The sequence below is a fragment of the Mercenaria mercenaria genome, chromosome 4 (assembly GCF_021730395.1).
Source record: "Mercenaria mercenaria strain notata chromosome 4, MADL_Memer_1, whole genome shotgun sequence".
In the NCBI taxonomy this organism is placed as follows: domain Eukaryota; kingdom Metazoa; phylum Mollusca; class Bivalvia; order Venerida; family Veneridae; genus Mercenaria; species Mercenaria mercenaria.
Window position 1 is genome coordinate 1,958,219 of NC_069364.1, and position 16,440 is coordinate 1,974,658.

At 35.6% G+C, this 16,440-nt stretch overlaps 1 protein-coding gene across 1 annotated transcript; it reads right to left on the minus strand.

Moving 5' to 3' along the window:
- Positions 1–12,232: 12,232 nt before the first annotated feature.
- Positions 12,233–15,640, minus strand: LOC123550813 (CD209 antigen-like protein 2). Its single transcript, XM_045339205.2, has 3 exons — positions 15,019–15,640; positions 13,374–13,464; positions 12,233–12,999 (listed from the first exon to the last, which is right to left on the minus strand). Exons 1-3 carry the CDS (start codon positions 15,601–15,603, stop codon positions 12,779–12,781), a joined length of 897 nt encoding a protein of 298 aa, XP_045195140.2. The 5' UTR covers positions 15,604–15,640; the 3' UTR covers positions 12,233–12,778.
- Positions 15,641–16,440: the final 800 nt, after the last annotated feature.

Genomic DNA, 16,440 nt, shown 5'->3' on the forward strand with positions numbered 1-16,440 from the left:
CGTCTAAGTGTGACCTTGACTTTTGAGCTACGGACCTAGGTCTTGCGCGCGACACGTCGTCTTACTGTGGTACACATTCATGCCAAGTTATTTGAAAATCCATCCATGGATGACAAAGATATGGACCGGACACGAATGCACTATCATGAAAAATTACCTTTAACGTCTAAGTGTGACCTTGACTTTTGAGCTACGGACCTGGGTCTTGCGCGCGACACGTCGTCTTACTGTGGTACACATTCATGCCAAGTTATTGGAAAATCCATCCATGGATGACAAAGATATGGACCGGACACGAAAATTGCGGACAGACTGACAGACCGACAGACTGACAGACGGTTCAAAAACTATATGCCTCCCTTCGGGGGCATAAAAAAGATATTTGCTGGGAAGAGGTGACTTTAATTCAAGGTAAGACTACAAGCATACCTGTGTTTGCTCATTGTTTTATTGTTTTCAAATTGTTTTCAATTCCTAAATGTCCCACCTTTCATGTACAAAACACATGCAATATGCACTTGTAATTAGGAATGCATTTGTAAACTTGAATTAATAGTATAGGTGCTCAAACTGCACTTGCAAACACATGAATTTCAAAATCCACACGTCATTGAAAGGAGACGTATATAATTATGTAGACGTGCGTATCTTTGTATATATGTTCAACTGCATATTTTTGCGTTACGTGTAATTATAATTAATTACACGCACTTATACATTTATGTTTGCACGTATATTTTGAAACGTGTACAAACGAAGCGAATTTAGTAAAGTTAAAATTCAAGAGTTGAATCGGTTACATTTTAGCTCGACTTTTCGAATAAAAAATAGAGTTTTTGCACTCGCCCCAGCGTCAGCGTCGGCGTCGGCGTCGGCGTCGCCGTTGGTTTAAGTTCTTTTATAAAGTAAAACATCTCTAATACTAGTTTTACTGAGACGAAATCTATTCGAAAGTCCAAATCGTCGTACATAACGAAAGGGTTTGCTCAGTCCCGTATCATTCCCTCCCTCCTCAACATTTCTGCTCTAAACTTCATGCTGGAAATTTAAATCCATGTCTGAATATTCAGCCGCCATCTTTTCTTAAACCACCTATGCCCCAGGTTTAATATAACAATAGAAAGATAAGTCATTGCTGACACCGCTCAAAGTAGAAAAATCCAATTGAAGGTTTAACTTTTGTCGAGCCCCGTTATTCACGTGCTGACTTAAGCGTTGTAAATATATCATACACGGCTTAAGTCGGAGCTTAAGCCTTTACTTAATAGATGAAAAACCAGCCATTTAACTATTCGCTCAGATCAGAAAGAAAATAACAATTCATCATAATGCTATGCATTTCAGATATGGTAGCCAAAGAGGCATTTGTTACCAGGTTGGACTACGGAGCTAGCAACCCTGATAAGATTCTGGTTGCGAATGATATCCGACGGTCGTTTACTTTTATAAATCTCACCACCAGCATCGTTTTAGACTCTATACTGGGGAAGTATATTCTGTAGGTTTGGTTGGAAAGAAGATGCTCCATCAATTCCAGGTTAGAACTTTTATCGGCTACCTACGATAAATTATGACCTTATACCGTCAGCTTTAATGTGTGTTTATATCATATCCTATTTGTATGTATATTAATAGGCTCTTGCCTAAATACAGGCACAACGCGTGTCGAATAATTAAATAGTGATCTTCAGTTGTCTAACTGTATTTTCTCTGCTCTTGAGCTAATGCTCAGCATAATATTTAGTAAATAAAACATTACTTTTTCTCCTCTTCATAATTTTGTAATATTATTTGTATTTTGTATAGTTCCCTTTTTGATGTTATTTATGTGCTTACGTAAAGCCTATGTCTCACTCGACGTGAGAAACGAAGTATTACATGTTGTATTTAAATCCTGTTTATATACCATACATAATAAAAATAACAGTTTTGATTCAGCTAAACCCCTTATGCCACATTTCGCCACATGTTTGACTGCCATATTTTCTGTTATGAACATAAAATATATATATTTGTTAATAAAATCTATAAGATCATTTGGAAGCATAGAATGCAACCAAGCAGAATTATAGCAGACTTGCTTTTTTGTCTGTTCATGAGTGGCAATGGAACGAGCAATACCCCTCACGCCCACGAGCACCCGCTTAAGTGGAACACTATTACACAGGAATTGAATGGATTTCAAGCTCCCAAAGGACTAGAAAATGTAACAACACTGAATCTCCTTTGGAAGCTTAAAATGCAACCAAGCAGAATAATAGCGGACTCGGTTTAATTGAGCTGTTCATGAGTTTCAAACTGATTCAACATTTTAAAGTGTAATAGAAATCAAAGACTTAGACTTGCATTTTGTCAAACAATGCATTCGTTTAAGTTTTTTTCGAACTATTTATACATAGTGATACAAACTAAACTTAACAGACATTAGAATTTCTGAACAAACCTTTGTCCGTTTTTCCAAGATTCGTCAATCTAAGCAGACAATCCGGGAGGGCGTTTATTTTAAACTTGATATTTTTTGCGAAATAAAAAGTAGGTGAATGACATGTTGCATTTCCACGAAATTTCTATAACCTTGTGTTTTCTGAATTAATTTTCCTAGAAATCGTCAGTTCTTGTTTACATAAGAAGCGATAAGGGTTCATATTTTGCTTTTCAGTGCTTACGATAAATTATCTTGCAAAATGCCACAAAAACGCACTGATAACACATTCCTTCAGCGTATAAAAACATCAGCATCTTTCGCTGGTTGATTACAGAGTTCATGAAATGAAACTCCATTTTGATATAAAATGTTGAAGTTTTGTGTCAGTTCCAAAGCAATATATTACGCTTGCCTATATAAGTATTAATGACATCATAATGTTTTAAGTTACGTTACTCGGAGAAATATTGGTAGCGTTGAGAATAAATCAAATATTGAAAAATAGATATGTTTGTTTTACATGTGCGACCAAGATAATTGGCATAAATTTTGAAAAAGAAAGAAAATGTATTAACAGCGCATGAATTGCCTTGTTTATACAGTATTTTTCCCCCGTTAACACTTCCTAAATCCGGTGAAAAAAGTAGTTTTTATGAGAGAATATGCACCTATCACACCTGGAACTAGACTAGGTATCTCATCAGTACGCCGTTGAGCAAACTCTGTTCCATATGAACAGCAGCAATGTGATACATTTCTTTAGTTTAACCTTTACCCTGCCAAATTTCTAAAATGGACTGGTCTGACATTCAATGTGGGCAGTACCATTTATTATTCGAAGGGGTAAATGTATATAATTTTATATGTGTATGACACTTTATTAAACCTTTTCACTGTTCGCCTTGTTCTGAGTGTTTCCAGTGGATTTACTTTTCAGATTTTATTTACTTCACAACAGCGGGTGTTAAGTGCTGTGTGGCGGCCGTAAAATGTCGCCCCGACTTCGTCTCAGTGTTGTTATATTTTCTGGTCCTTCGGGATCATTGATTTCAACTCATTTAGATTTGAAGATTGAATACTGCTTAAGCCGGTGCTAGGTGGCGTGGGCAGTGTTACATTTTCCGTTACTGCACATGAACAGACTCAATCAAACCGAGTCTACAATTTTCACTGTTTTCCTTGTTCTCAATGCTTCCGAGGGATCTACTTTTCAGATTTTATTTATTTGCAAAAATCCGCGAAGTTTTGTATTTTGTATATGTATATAACAGAAAGGCCATTTAAATATCTTAACAGTTAATATGAAAGCTTATGGCTACATGAGGAATAAAGTGTTTTACTCATCATCAACTTTGGGCAAGGTATACAGTAAGGGTCACCGTAATGTCGTAAAACTGTTAGGTATAGAGGGGAGACATTCTATACATTTAAGCCATACAAACCTTTCTGCAGTCAAAAGAACTGTTATCACTTTTGTGTAATTAGAGAATAGTTTTTTCAGTTTAGTCATATTTTATTGCATATAATTTTCAATTCTACATATATACATAACATACATAATAAATAATCATATATTGAAATGAAAAGAACAGCAAATGGGTTGGACTTAAAGTTATGCCAACATTATAAACAGTCCTCCCCACTTCGTCATTATTACGTAGATTAAACCGATGACGGAATATATCTTCAAGTGAAAGATAGATAAAAAGAAACAAAAATGAAAAAATTGATTGAAAAATAGATGAAAAGGAAAGGAAAAATGTTATGTGCTGCTCTGTTCCAAACAAAGTTCCACCGACCGACCCCGGTCAACCACCCAAACCTCAATTGCGTTTTCTCTTAAATTGGAGGATTCCACAGGGAACAAATCAAATAAATAAATATTAGGTTGGTTTAAATCGACCTGTATTCTTTATATATGTTTGTACTTCATTAAATTCACCTGGAGAGGATTACTTTTATTTACACTGACCCATGTCTTTGGAACATGGTGGGGGTGAGAGTGAGGTTGGGTGCGCACCATAAACCGGTTTAAGCTCCCCAGTGTTGTTTTTGCCACTGACCGTTCCAAGGCGGTGCCCCACTGTGTTCCTTTGTTTGTTCGTTTTGTCCTTGTGTGTTGACTTTGTGTGCGCGCGTGTGTGTATGCTTATTGTTCGTCTTGTCCTTATGTGTTGGCTTTGAGTGTGTGTGTGTGTGTCTGTTGTTCGTTTGTCCTGATGTGTAAGCTTTGAGTGTGTGTGTGGTGCACGCGTTTGCGTGCTGGGGGGTTCGTTTTGAGGAGGCTGCGCTTTTGGTGCGTGGCACTCCCTGTTTGACAGTTTTCTTTGTTTTGATTTTCTGCGTCGTTCAAGTTACTAGTAGCTACACCAAAAAGCAGTTTTTCAGAACTTAATGGGTGGAAGGTGTGAGTGTTACGACACAGCTGAAGCCTTTCATTTCTGAATCCGTTGCATTTGAAAAAGAAGTGCTCTGCATCTTCTATTCCGTTGCCACACTGGCAGTTGGGATCTTCTCTTAAATGATTCAAAAAAGGTCATTATTCAAGTTGCTACACATATTTCTCATTCTGGTATGATGAATTGTAAAAAAATCTATCACCGTGTAAGAAAAATGATGGTACCTCGGGTGGTTTAAACAGTTTTTTTTTTTATTTAATTTAAATGACGACAGAGTTGGTGAATCGCGAATATTATTCTCAAGTTCATTCCATAGCGCAAAAGAGGACGGAATAATAGATCTGGAGTATATTTCTGCTCGTCTAGACAGAGTTACAAAATTGGTGTAAGTTATACGGGGTAGTCTCTCCAACTGAGCTTGGGAATAGATCGTTTAAGAATTCCGGAAATAGGCCGTGCTTATACTTTATTTAATGTCAATTTTTGTATTTTTCTGCGATCTGAAAGTGACACCCAGCCGATTTCGTTTAATAACCTTTCAATTGATATGGAACGCGTGAGACCTGTAACTAGTCTAGCTGCTTCATATTGAATTTTATCTAGCGAGTCTTTTTCATATTGTGTACAGCTGTCCCAGACAATTGACGCATATTCTATTAGGGGTCTTAAGTAAGATAAATAGATCTGGTTAAGTGTTGTACATTTAAGTTTGTATTTCAACTGACGCATAGATCCGAGGACTTTAGACGCAGACTTCACAATGTTATTGACATGTACATGCCATTTACAATCTTGACTGAGAGTTATTCCTAGATGTTTATGTGGTAATCAACAAAATTAAGGGCGTTATTTTCAAAGGTAAGAGAGGGCATCCTTGTATTAGATAATGAAAAAAACATTTCTAGGTCAGAATTTAACGTTGTTTCCATGAGAGTTATGTCGGTAGTAGATACTGGAAGGGAACTATCATCCGCAAATAATCGAGTTGTTCTTATTAAGGACTCAGCGATATCATTCACGTAAATTAAAAATAATAAAGGACCGAGCACTGACCCTTGAGGAACACCGGCATTTACAGTTTTTGTATTAGAATATGATTGTCCGACGAAGACTCTTTGAGAACGGTCTTTCAAATAGCAATTAATCCAATTGAGAATATTACCCGAAATACCATATTGTCTAAGTTTAAATGATAAACCCTTATGCCATACTCTGTCAAATGCTTTAAATTTAGAGATGTCACAAAATACCATGCATGTCGGTTGTTTTTCGTCAAACGATTTACATATTTGGTTATAAATATCAATAAGTTGATATACAGTTGAATGACCCGGGAGAAAGCCAGACTGATATTTATATATTATATTGTTAGAATGGAGTGATTATAGATATTCTTGAAAATAATTCTTTCCATAACTTTGCCAACACAACTGATTAAGGATATTGGTCTGTAATTAGATGGCAATGATTTTTCGCCTTTCTTAAAAATTGGCATGACATTTGCCTTTTTCCGTAAACTAGGATATAGTTTTTCTGATAGAGAGCGATTAAATAAGATTTTTAGTGGTAAGGAGATAGTTTTCGATGTTTCTCTTAACATTTTGTGACTTATTTCATCGGGTCCACTCGCTTTATTTATAACTAGATTAGATAAGATGTCGGTTACTTCTTGTTCTGTAATAATAACGTTGTTCAAAGATGTATCTGATTTAAAGCTAAAATCTGGAAGAGCAGTTTGCGAATCATCAAGTGTCGAAACAGAAACAAAATAATCGTTTAAAACGTTCGCTTTATCTTAATCTGAGATGGTGTATTCGTTTTGATTGTTAAATAATGGTGGTATATAGTCAGTATTGTTAGAATTTTCTTTTACCAGCATTCTGACCAATTTCCAATATTGTCTAGGGTTTGATGAATTAACTTAACTCATGGAAAATTCTAAAGTGTGAAAAGAAGTTCTTTTGAATGTTTTTTCATGTTATTTATTCTATTTCTTAACTTTTTGTAATTTATCCAGTCCGAAATTTTGCCAGTTCTTAGTGCTGTTCGTTTTAGGCGGTCGCGTTGTCTCGAGATTCTACGAATTTCAGAAGTGTACCACGGTTTATCATTCGGGCGTATAGTAACAATAGATGAGGGAACACAGGTATCAATAAGTTGAATAATATTTTCGTGGAAAAGATTAACTGCATCATGTACCGATCCAGTATATAAAAATGACCAGTTTGTTGATAGTATCAAATTATTTAGAGCCTGATAATCACCGCGATTATAGTTCCACACTTTTCGTTTGTAACACGTCGATGATATAAGTCACTTTTAATGTATGCGAATGTTCCGTAATGATCACTTATTTTGCGGGGCGTATAAAAAATTCCAGAGTTTAATGAGATAATATTGCTAGAAATAGCTATTGGATCTAATAATGTGCTTGAATTATTTGTTACTCGGGTTGGCTCGTTTAATAAATTGATCATACTGTTTAAAGCAAGAATGTCTTGAAATTTATGGTTTGATCTGTTCATTAACATCACCGAGGAGGAGGATATTACTAGTAATTTCAGACGCCTGCTCAATAAATATGTCTACTCTGTCCCAAAATTCAGCCTTAAGATTCGGTTCTCGATATATTGTACAGATGAGGAAAGGCCTAGTTTTATCGTGAACTTGGATGCTCAGATATTCTGGTAATATATTTTCAAGTTCAAATATTCGTTTTGGTTTAAGATGCGCGTTACAGTAAGTAAGGATACCTCCTGAATGTGGCGAAACATCTTTACGGAATATTTTATTAGAGAATAAATAGATCTTGTAAAGATGCAAAGGTCATAATTTTGCTATGACATAATTAGAATCGTTTAAAGTAAATAAAAAATGGCAAATCCTAACAGGACAAGCAAACGCAGTCGCCCATACAGCACTCCACATGCAAATAGGATTATGTGTAAACGTACCCACGTACACAGCGGCTGCGCACATGTACACATTAACACAAACGAATGTAAAAATAACGCAATAGAAGCATCAAATTGATATATACATATATAAAGAAGAAATACAGCAGTGCATCGCCCTGTCTGAGTGGCAAAAACACTACTGAGGAGTTTACTGGCACCAAACTTAACTCTTTAACCCATATATTACAAGAAAATGTAGTCCGTCTCTAGAGTCGGTTTTTAGAATTAGTTGCCAGGGAGGCGCCAACCACCTGTCCCGTCCTCGTACAGTCAAAAAGAAAGCGTATTGATCAGCTGTAAAAACGGCTGAATAACAATCATTCGGTTTGTCTCAAATATGTGGTTATAGCCTCTTGCAATAAAACATTTAATTTATTTTAATAAGTAATTGTTGGAAATGGCTTTGCCCGAGCAGTTTGTTAATAACATCTCCATATACGTCCGTTTGTGAAATACGTTGTTACAGAAGAGTCTTTAGATTACTTTTGGCTAATTACTAATTCCGAATTAAGGTGATAAGTAAGCAATTGATTTACAAATTTTATGATAATGGTAGCCTTGCTAAAGAAGCATTTTGTAAAGTTACTAACAAGTCGCCCATATGGACCAAGAGGACACTGGCCATCTGTCCTTGCTTCTGACCATGTATGATGAGCCCGCCCGCTTAGCTCAATAGGGAGAGCGCAGATCTACGGATCGTGGGGTTGCGAGTTCGAACCCTGGGCGAGGCGTTTGTTCTCCGTGACGATTTGATGAAAGACATTGTGTCTGAAATCATTCGTCCTCCACCTCTGATTCATGTGGGGAAGTTGGCAGTTACTTGCGGAGAACAGGTTTGTACTAGTACAGGATCCAGGAACACTGGTTAGGTTAACAGCCCACCGTTACACTGAAACACTGTTCAAAAACAGCTTTAAAACAAGAAAAAAGTTTGCTGAACACCCTTTTAGTTGTTAATTAAAATAAAAGACATTTATTGTATATTGTATTCACGCTATGAAAATAATTCAAAAAATAAAATATGTTTAAACCAAAAGTAATTGAAAGGTTTTTCTTCTATATCTTCAGGTGACGGCCCGAACTGCGTACCATTAGAACAAACTTCAAGATAAGAAGTATTTTTTCTAGCCTTGAAAAGGCCCTAAATTCTGGATGTTGTCCTAAAACGTCCCTAATTTACATTAAAAGCCCTAAAACCCCCGAATTCTGCCGATCTTCGGCCCTAAATTTCTTTAAAAAACTGCCCTAAATTGAGTAGCCGCACCTATCCGTCCAGATTTAGTATTCGTACGGAATTTCATCTTTCTGTTTTAAGAACAGTAACATATCAGCAATAAAATCAGAAGACATCCGATTATTGAATAATGGGCATATTTTTTTTAGCAAAAGCGACATATGAACAGCGTACGCTGGTCGCGTGATCGGCGAGGGACTGAGCATCTGATTTGGTAGTCTGGTATGCGCGCGTACCCAGCGTACGTTGCCAGCAGCCTGTTTTTCCAAGATAGGCTTAACGTCGAACAATGGCGGAAAGTTGAGGTCAGATGAGTTCATTGGTAATTTTTATGACATGAAACCATATATAAAACTATAATATATGTGGAGGAAGGGATTCCTTCGAGAGCGCTAGAAAAGTGTATTTATTAGTCCTGAATGAAATATTTAGCCGAGCTGAAGAAGTATTCAAGTGAATTTATCGGTAATACTGGATATTGATGCTGTTGTAGTTTTGATGCGCCGGTACATGTGTTCGGGGTAAATATCGGTGTACGCCGTTTATTAGCCGGTGTGTTTCACAGCTGGGTGATGAAAGCAGAAGATAAGTACAAAGCGTACTGTAAACGTTGCAAAAAGTTGATCGATTTAGTGAAAATGGGGGAAGGCATTGCGTGAAAAAAAAAGCGAAAAACATAAACTGCATCAGCGATCAAATTCTGTGCAATTCCCGATCGAAACATTTGCAATCCCTCCCCCACCACCTGCAAAGAATAAGCAGCCAGTCCAGAGTTCTTCATCCAGTGTCCGTGAAACAGATTTTGCTATAAAAATGATGTTTTGTAAGCAGAGGTTCTATGGACACATAAAACTGTTGTCAGTCATAACTCATACAATACTCAGGTAATGAATAGAGGTGGGTATAAGACTGTTATGCATTTTCTGAGGAAGCCCTAAATATTGGTATAATGTTCCTGGAAAGTCCCTAAGAAGTCCCTGAATATTTCCATAAAAAGTCTGTATGAAGCATGCTTTATCAAACTTGGTCTATAGCATCATTATAAGGTTTTGTCTCAAGTTTGTTCAAATGGTGTCAGTCGACTCCTTTTAGGGACCGCTAGGGCTAAGACAAAAATACGTTTTAACGACTTCTTCTCATGAACCGCTCAATAAATCTACATCAAACTTGGTCTGTATCATTCTTAAAAAGTCCTCTCCAAAATTTGTCCAAATGGGGGCGATTGGCGTTTCTAAGGTACCACTAGAGCTAAAAATAGAAATACCTTTAAATGACGTCCTCTCATGAATCGCATGATAGATCTTCATTAAACTTGATTTACTGCATTATTATAAGGTCTGTTACCAACATTGTTCAAATTGGGGCGTTCGGCTCCTTTTAATGGCTGCTAGGGTTAAAAATAAAAATACCATTAAACAATTTATTCTCCTGAACTGCTTGATGAATCTTCCTCAAACTTGGTTCGGAGTATCATCTTTAGTTCCTTTACATCACGACATACATGTAATTGATTTTCGTATAATCACAATAACACATTTATTATAACGTACTCTGGCATGTTTATTTAAGCTTTAGCCTGCAAGCGGCAAGTGATCCTGCTTTTGCGACCAGTATATACCAAGATGAGCCTGCACATCCATGCAGGCTCACCTTGGTCTGTACTGTTCGCTGTTCGGTCAGTAAATTTTCAGCGAACATCCCTTCGAATAAGAAGTGGTACTGTCCAAATTGAATGATGGACCAGTCCATTGTAGACATTTAGCAGGGTAAGGGTTAATGCTTTAAGTGTTTAAATGAGATCATCGACGCAGGTGTCAAAAGTTTTGAGGTATATGGTCGTCTTTACAGGTCAGGCATGAAGATACTACGATAAAATAACATAGAATTTTTGGAACGTTAAAATTGTATTCACTAGAAAAAACAACAGAGCATCAGGTGCATCTGCTAAACAGATATAATACGTATCAGTATATACACATACTTTAGTATGTTACACTTAATGAATAATCATTCAGTATTGCAAAATAATACATGAAAGAGTCTCGTTGAAATATGCAAACAGATCCTTTGGAAACATAGAATGCAACAAGCAAAATAATAGCACACTCAGGTTAACAGAGTCTGTTCATGAGAGATAATGAAGAGTGCAAGGCCCCGCATGCCCCCTAGCTTCGACTTAAACGAATTCTCTTGAACAGATATTGACTTGACTTCATTATGTCAAACGGCTAGAAACATAACAACACCGACCAAAACTTAGTTGGATTCACTGCTGTTATCATATCTGAACCTTCGATTTCATTGAGTCCGCATAATATTTCTAGACAACAGAGTTCCGCTTAAGCCGTTGTTGCTAGGATGTGTGCACATTTCATTTCGTGTTATGAACATTACACAATCAAACGAAGTGTGCCATTATTTTGCTAAATTGTAATCTTTAACTTCAAAAGGATATTCTTATAGATTTTAATGACTATCACAACAACAGTCTTATCCTTTAGTCTGCTAAATTTCTAAAATGGACTGGTCCATCATTCAATTTGGGCAATACCATTTATTATTGAAAGGGGAACTCACTGAAAATTTTCTGACTGGATATCGAACAGTGCACACCATGATTAGCTGACATAGATGTGCAGGTTGATCTTGGTCTACATTTTGCCGCAAAAGCAGACTCACTTGCCATCAGCAGGCTAAAGGTTATTTTGATCTGTGTGGCGGTCGTAAAAGTTTTTCCGTTCATAAAATCAGTGTTATTACTTCTGATCTTTTGGTATCATCAAGTTCATTTAATGTTTGTGTATAATAGAGTTCCACTTAGAGTTCCAGTGCTGTAGAAGGTAATGGGTGTTGCATATTAGTACTACTCATCTTTCATCAACACATGAACAGACTCATTCAAAGGGAGGCTTGTTACTATTTTGCGTGGTTGTATTTTATATTTCTAGTTGGTTTTCTTATATGTTATCAGCTATCACAAAGACAGTCTGTATGTTCCACGTGGCAACCGTATAAAGGCTCCCAGAAATTGGCCTTTTTGGGACAATGAGTCCACTCAATATTTCTGTATTCTGAAGTCCCGCTGCCAGAGAGCATGAGGAAGGTTTGGAACATTTTATGATCTCTCTCAAACCGAGGATTTTCTCATGTATTTGATAATTGATTAATCTATGTGCCTCATTTTTTGACAGGATACAGCAACAACAATAAAAAAAGATTGTTTAATACTGTTGTTTTATTACTATTCAATGTATAATACAGATATATATTTATATAAGAGCTGGCATTTACTACTGCACAAGTGTTGTTGCATTCAATATTTCATACTTTGTAATGTGTTAGATAATATACTTCAACTATACGTTGTGGAATAAATGACTAATTTTTACCAACAATTCAATTTCTTTCGAAATTGAGTAATAGACTGTCAAAAGTCAGCAATGTTAGGTACTAAGTCATTTCTTTCTCTTTATTCTGGATGCAACAATAATTACTACAAAATAAAGTTCATCTCTTAACTCCTTTTAAATAGAAAGTTTATTGCAAACTTTGAATAAAAACGTGAACACAACGGAGTGAATAGTCATAGAATAATCTTCCATTGTATAGGTTTTTCGTCAGTTACATTTCTTTTATACTATATATACTATAAACAATTAACTTATGTGTTGTACCTTTAACATGCAAATAGCAGCCAAAATTTACAGCGAATATTGCAAAATAACATAGCATATGAATGTAACGTTGTCAAACAGTAGTTTCTTTATTTCTCGCATAAGGGTCTGCTGATGACCATTTTATTGCAGTCAAAGTCGTTCCAATCAAGGGCGTTCCAAGTCCTTATGGCAACACAGTCTTCATTATTTTTATCATTATTTGGCTCTCCAGGCCCCCAGTCAAAGAAAGTTGCACGATCGTCCGTACCATACCACCGCCAAATACCTTCATCTCTCTGGTCAGTCAAACCAATCCATGCATAGTGCACTATAAGTGGACATAACGTGATTATTCAAAAGCAATATAAGCATCCATCCAATTACTTTTTAAAAGAAGCTAAATGTTACAAAATTTTGCAGTCTACAGACTTTATCGAATAAATTAAGCACAGTCTTATATTGCTCATTACTAACACAACAAGCTTTAAGGTAGTATCATATTACCGCTGTACTATAACATGACTTTTATTTCAGACACCAGTTTAATTTTCATGCAGGATTGCAGAGTGAGACACGTGTCTATTTTGTCTCTCATGGCATCCGCCAACCTAGTATAATCTGATATATGTCTTGTCTTCCTTTACAAGGAGTTTGCTGAAGTGGAATTTGCACATATAAAGATACATAAAAGTTTAATCTTACCTTTCAATTTTTTTAGCATATGTTTCAGAAAATCATTCTCCAAAGAGTCTTCAATACGCACAAGGTGTGCCTCTTGCTCAGTACAGAAATCCTGAAAATATATCATGTATGAGTTTTTGGTGGAACAAAACGTGATACTAGTAATATAAATATGTAAAACGACCCTCATTTATTTCAATTCTGTATCTGGAATAATTTCGGACAGCAATTAAGCCTGACGTAAAGTTGTTGCATGGCTTGCAACATACATCTGCAATTAATGCACATCATGCCTATCTTGTAGACAGACAGACTTAACTTAAGGGATTCGGTAGACTTTGCCGAAAACTAACACCTTAGTACAGCTGATGTAAGGATATTCAAATTAGAATTCGTATGATGAAAACGACAAATCTATTGTTTTATATCTACTGTATTACCTTCTTGTCAGTTATATCTGTAATTAATATATTACCTTGAGTAGAAGCAGTCATTCGTATTTTAACAGTTTTCGATTACATAGAAACAACGTATGAAGAATGAAGTAAAGAATTCAACAGTTTCGAAAGGCACCGACTTCCAGATGATTGCTAAAATGATTGTTTTCATTAAAATTGAAGTTTCGTCATACAGTGAACATTAGAATATGAGTTACTTCCGGAGAACAGGTTTGTACTGGTACAGAATCCCTGAACACTGGTTATGTTAACTACCCGCCGTTACATAACTGAAACACTGTTGAAAAATGGCGTTAAACCCAAAACAAACAAACAAACATTAAAATATGAATTTTTGTTTCTAAACTATCTTAAAAATGCAAAATCAAGAAAAAAAGATGCCCACGTTGGAAATCGAACATGGGCCGCCGCGGCGGTAGAACTTTTCCACTGTCTGTATACCAAAACCGCCACAGAGGATCAATGTTAAACGTGTTAAATATAGGTATATATAATTAAGGCAGTTTACCTCGAGTAAAGCGTGACAAAGGCTTTTAGATTTTCATGGTAAAAATTAGTAAAAACAATTAATTATCGTGTGTTTCCATAACATATAGTCTGTCAATGATTAAATTTCAAAGTTTTACGAAGGAAAATAGCATTATAATTTTCTGATACCTATTTTTTTTTTCTTTTTTGTTGTCGTACGATCTGGACGCCAGTGCTTTTGAACATACATTACATATCCAAAGGAATCTTTCATAGTAGTATGGATTCACAGTGTGTAAAAAATGTGCAATGATTAAGAGACTCGAAACTTTGGTCTCTTAGAACAGTTCTGTTGTTCTAAAGAACCGCTAACACAGCTGCACATTATCTTTAAATTTGGAAATAATTAACTGAAATTAGTCAGTTATAGTACAAACCCGATTATTTGGTTTTATTGACGGTTTAATACAGTGTGAGAAAACTTTGCTGTTAGACACATGACTCAAAATGGCGAATTAACATCCTTTTCTCATGCTCTGCTTATCATATTAGTCAGTCGCTATGATTTAAGGTCGCACACAAAATTTCATCCCAAATAATGAAGCAAGTTTTAACCGTGATATGTCATTTCATTAATCAATTTTCTTCAGGAAAATGAAAATTGTGATATTTGTACATATTGATCATTATTCCAAAACATTTGAATATAGAGATCACAGAATACATTAAAGATTACTTACATGGGCCTTCTTGAACGTTAATTGTTCACTGCCAACCAAGTAGCAATTTCGTTTGTATGCCACCCATCCATCAGGGCAAGGTAGATGAGCTGTTTTCATCTCAAGTTTTTTTATTGTTTCATCAACATTTTCAAGTTTCTCTTTCAGTTCCTCAACTTCATGTTTTAAAGCATTCTGTGAAGTGTTGACAATGTCCATATTGTCGTTCATACTTTTTGTTATCCATGCAGTTTTATTGTTCATATCTATAACTTTTCGATCAATAAATTCTTTTCTCACAGAAACTTCTTTTTCTATGTCAGTCAGTCTCTTATCTGACTTTTCTTCAAACTCTGAGATCGCCTTTGCTTGCTGGCGTTTCATAACTTCAAACAAATTCAGCTTATTTCTAATGTGTTGTTTTTCTTTTCCTAATCCATCTTGAAATGTTCGAACTTTTTGATCCACTTTACCTTCCAGCATTATTAATTTGGATTTTACAAGATTGAGCATTCTTTCGAGACTGCCGAACTTTGACTGCGACACTGTAAAGTTATAGAAAAACATAGTGCAGAAAAGCACGATGAAGACTGAAGTGTGAGGCATCTTTAGTCTTAGAAATCTAATTTTCAGTATTTGAGAGTTGTCTGTTTTCTAACTATTTATATATAGTCAGGGAAGGACTGAGGGTAATTACAAAAGTATTCCAAAATTAAGGCAGAATTCTGTGCAAAACGTGAAGAAAAAAAGCTGGTTTGTTTTTGTAGGAGTGTTGTTATTCTTTGTTCTTTTACGAACAGGCGACATACATTTTATATGACATGTAGAAATCTAGCGAGTCACAAATGTGTATAGTAAGTAGATAACGTTTGCATGTTTTACGGACACCAATGTGTTCTATATATGCATAAGTTCGAATACCAGTTTCATGTAAATATGTTTCTGTGCTGTTTTGTGGTGTTTCAGTAGGTCAGTTCTAAACGGGTGGCTGACAATTGTTATTGTAGTTTTGAGGGATAAGTACGAACCTTACAATTCACGAAAATTGTTACCCGTTATCAAAGTATATACAAAATATTTCATGGTCTAATATGCAGAAATTCAACAGATTAATGTAAACAAATAGAAAAAAGGATAAATATTTGTAAATTTATCAGAGAGACATATGAATTATCGGCAGAAACAGTACAGTTAAAGATAACTGTTATGAACATGTTTTCTTATACACAGGTGTGTAATGTTCACTCATGTTCAAATAAGTATTTAGTATAAATATTTAAGTTCAATAGCCAAAGACATGTTTGTTGTTGTTGTTGTTAAAAATAAAGGTTTTTTAATTAAGGCAATTTACGTCTGGTACCCTGTTACAAATTCTTTTCAATTTTGAATGGAAAAATTAGTAAAAACCACTAATGCTTATGTGTTTACATAAAGTATAATCTG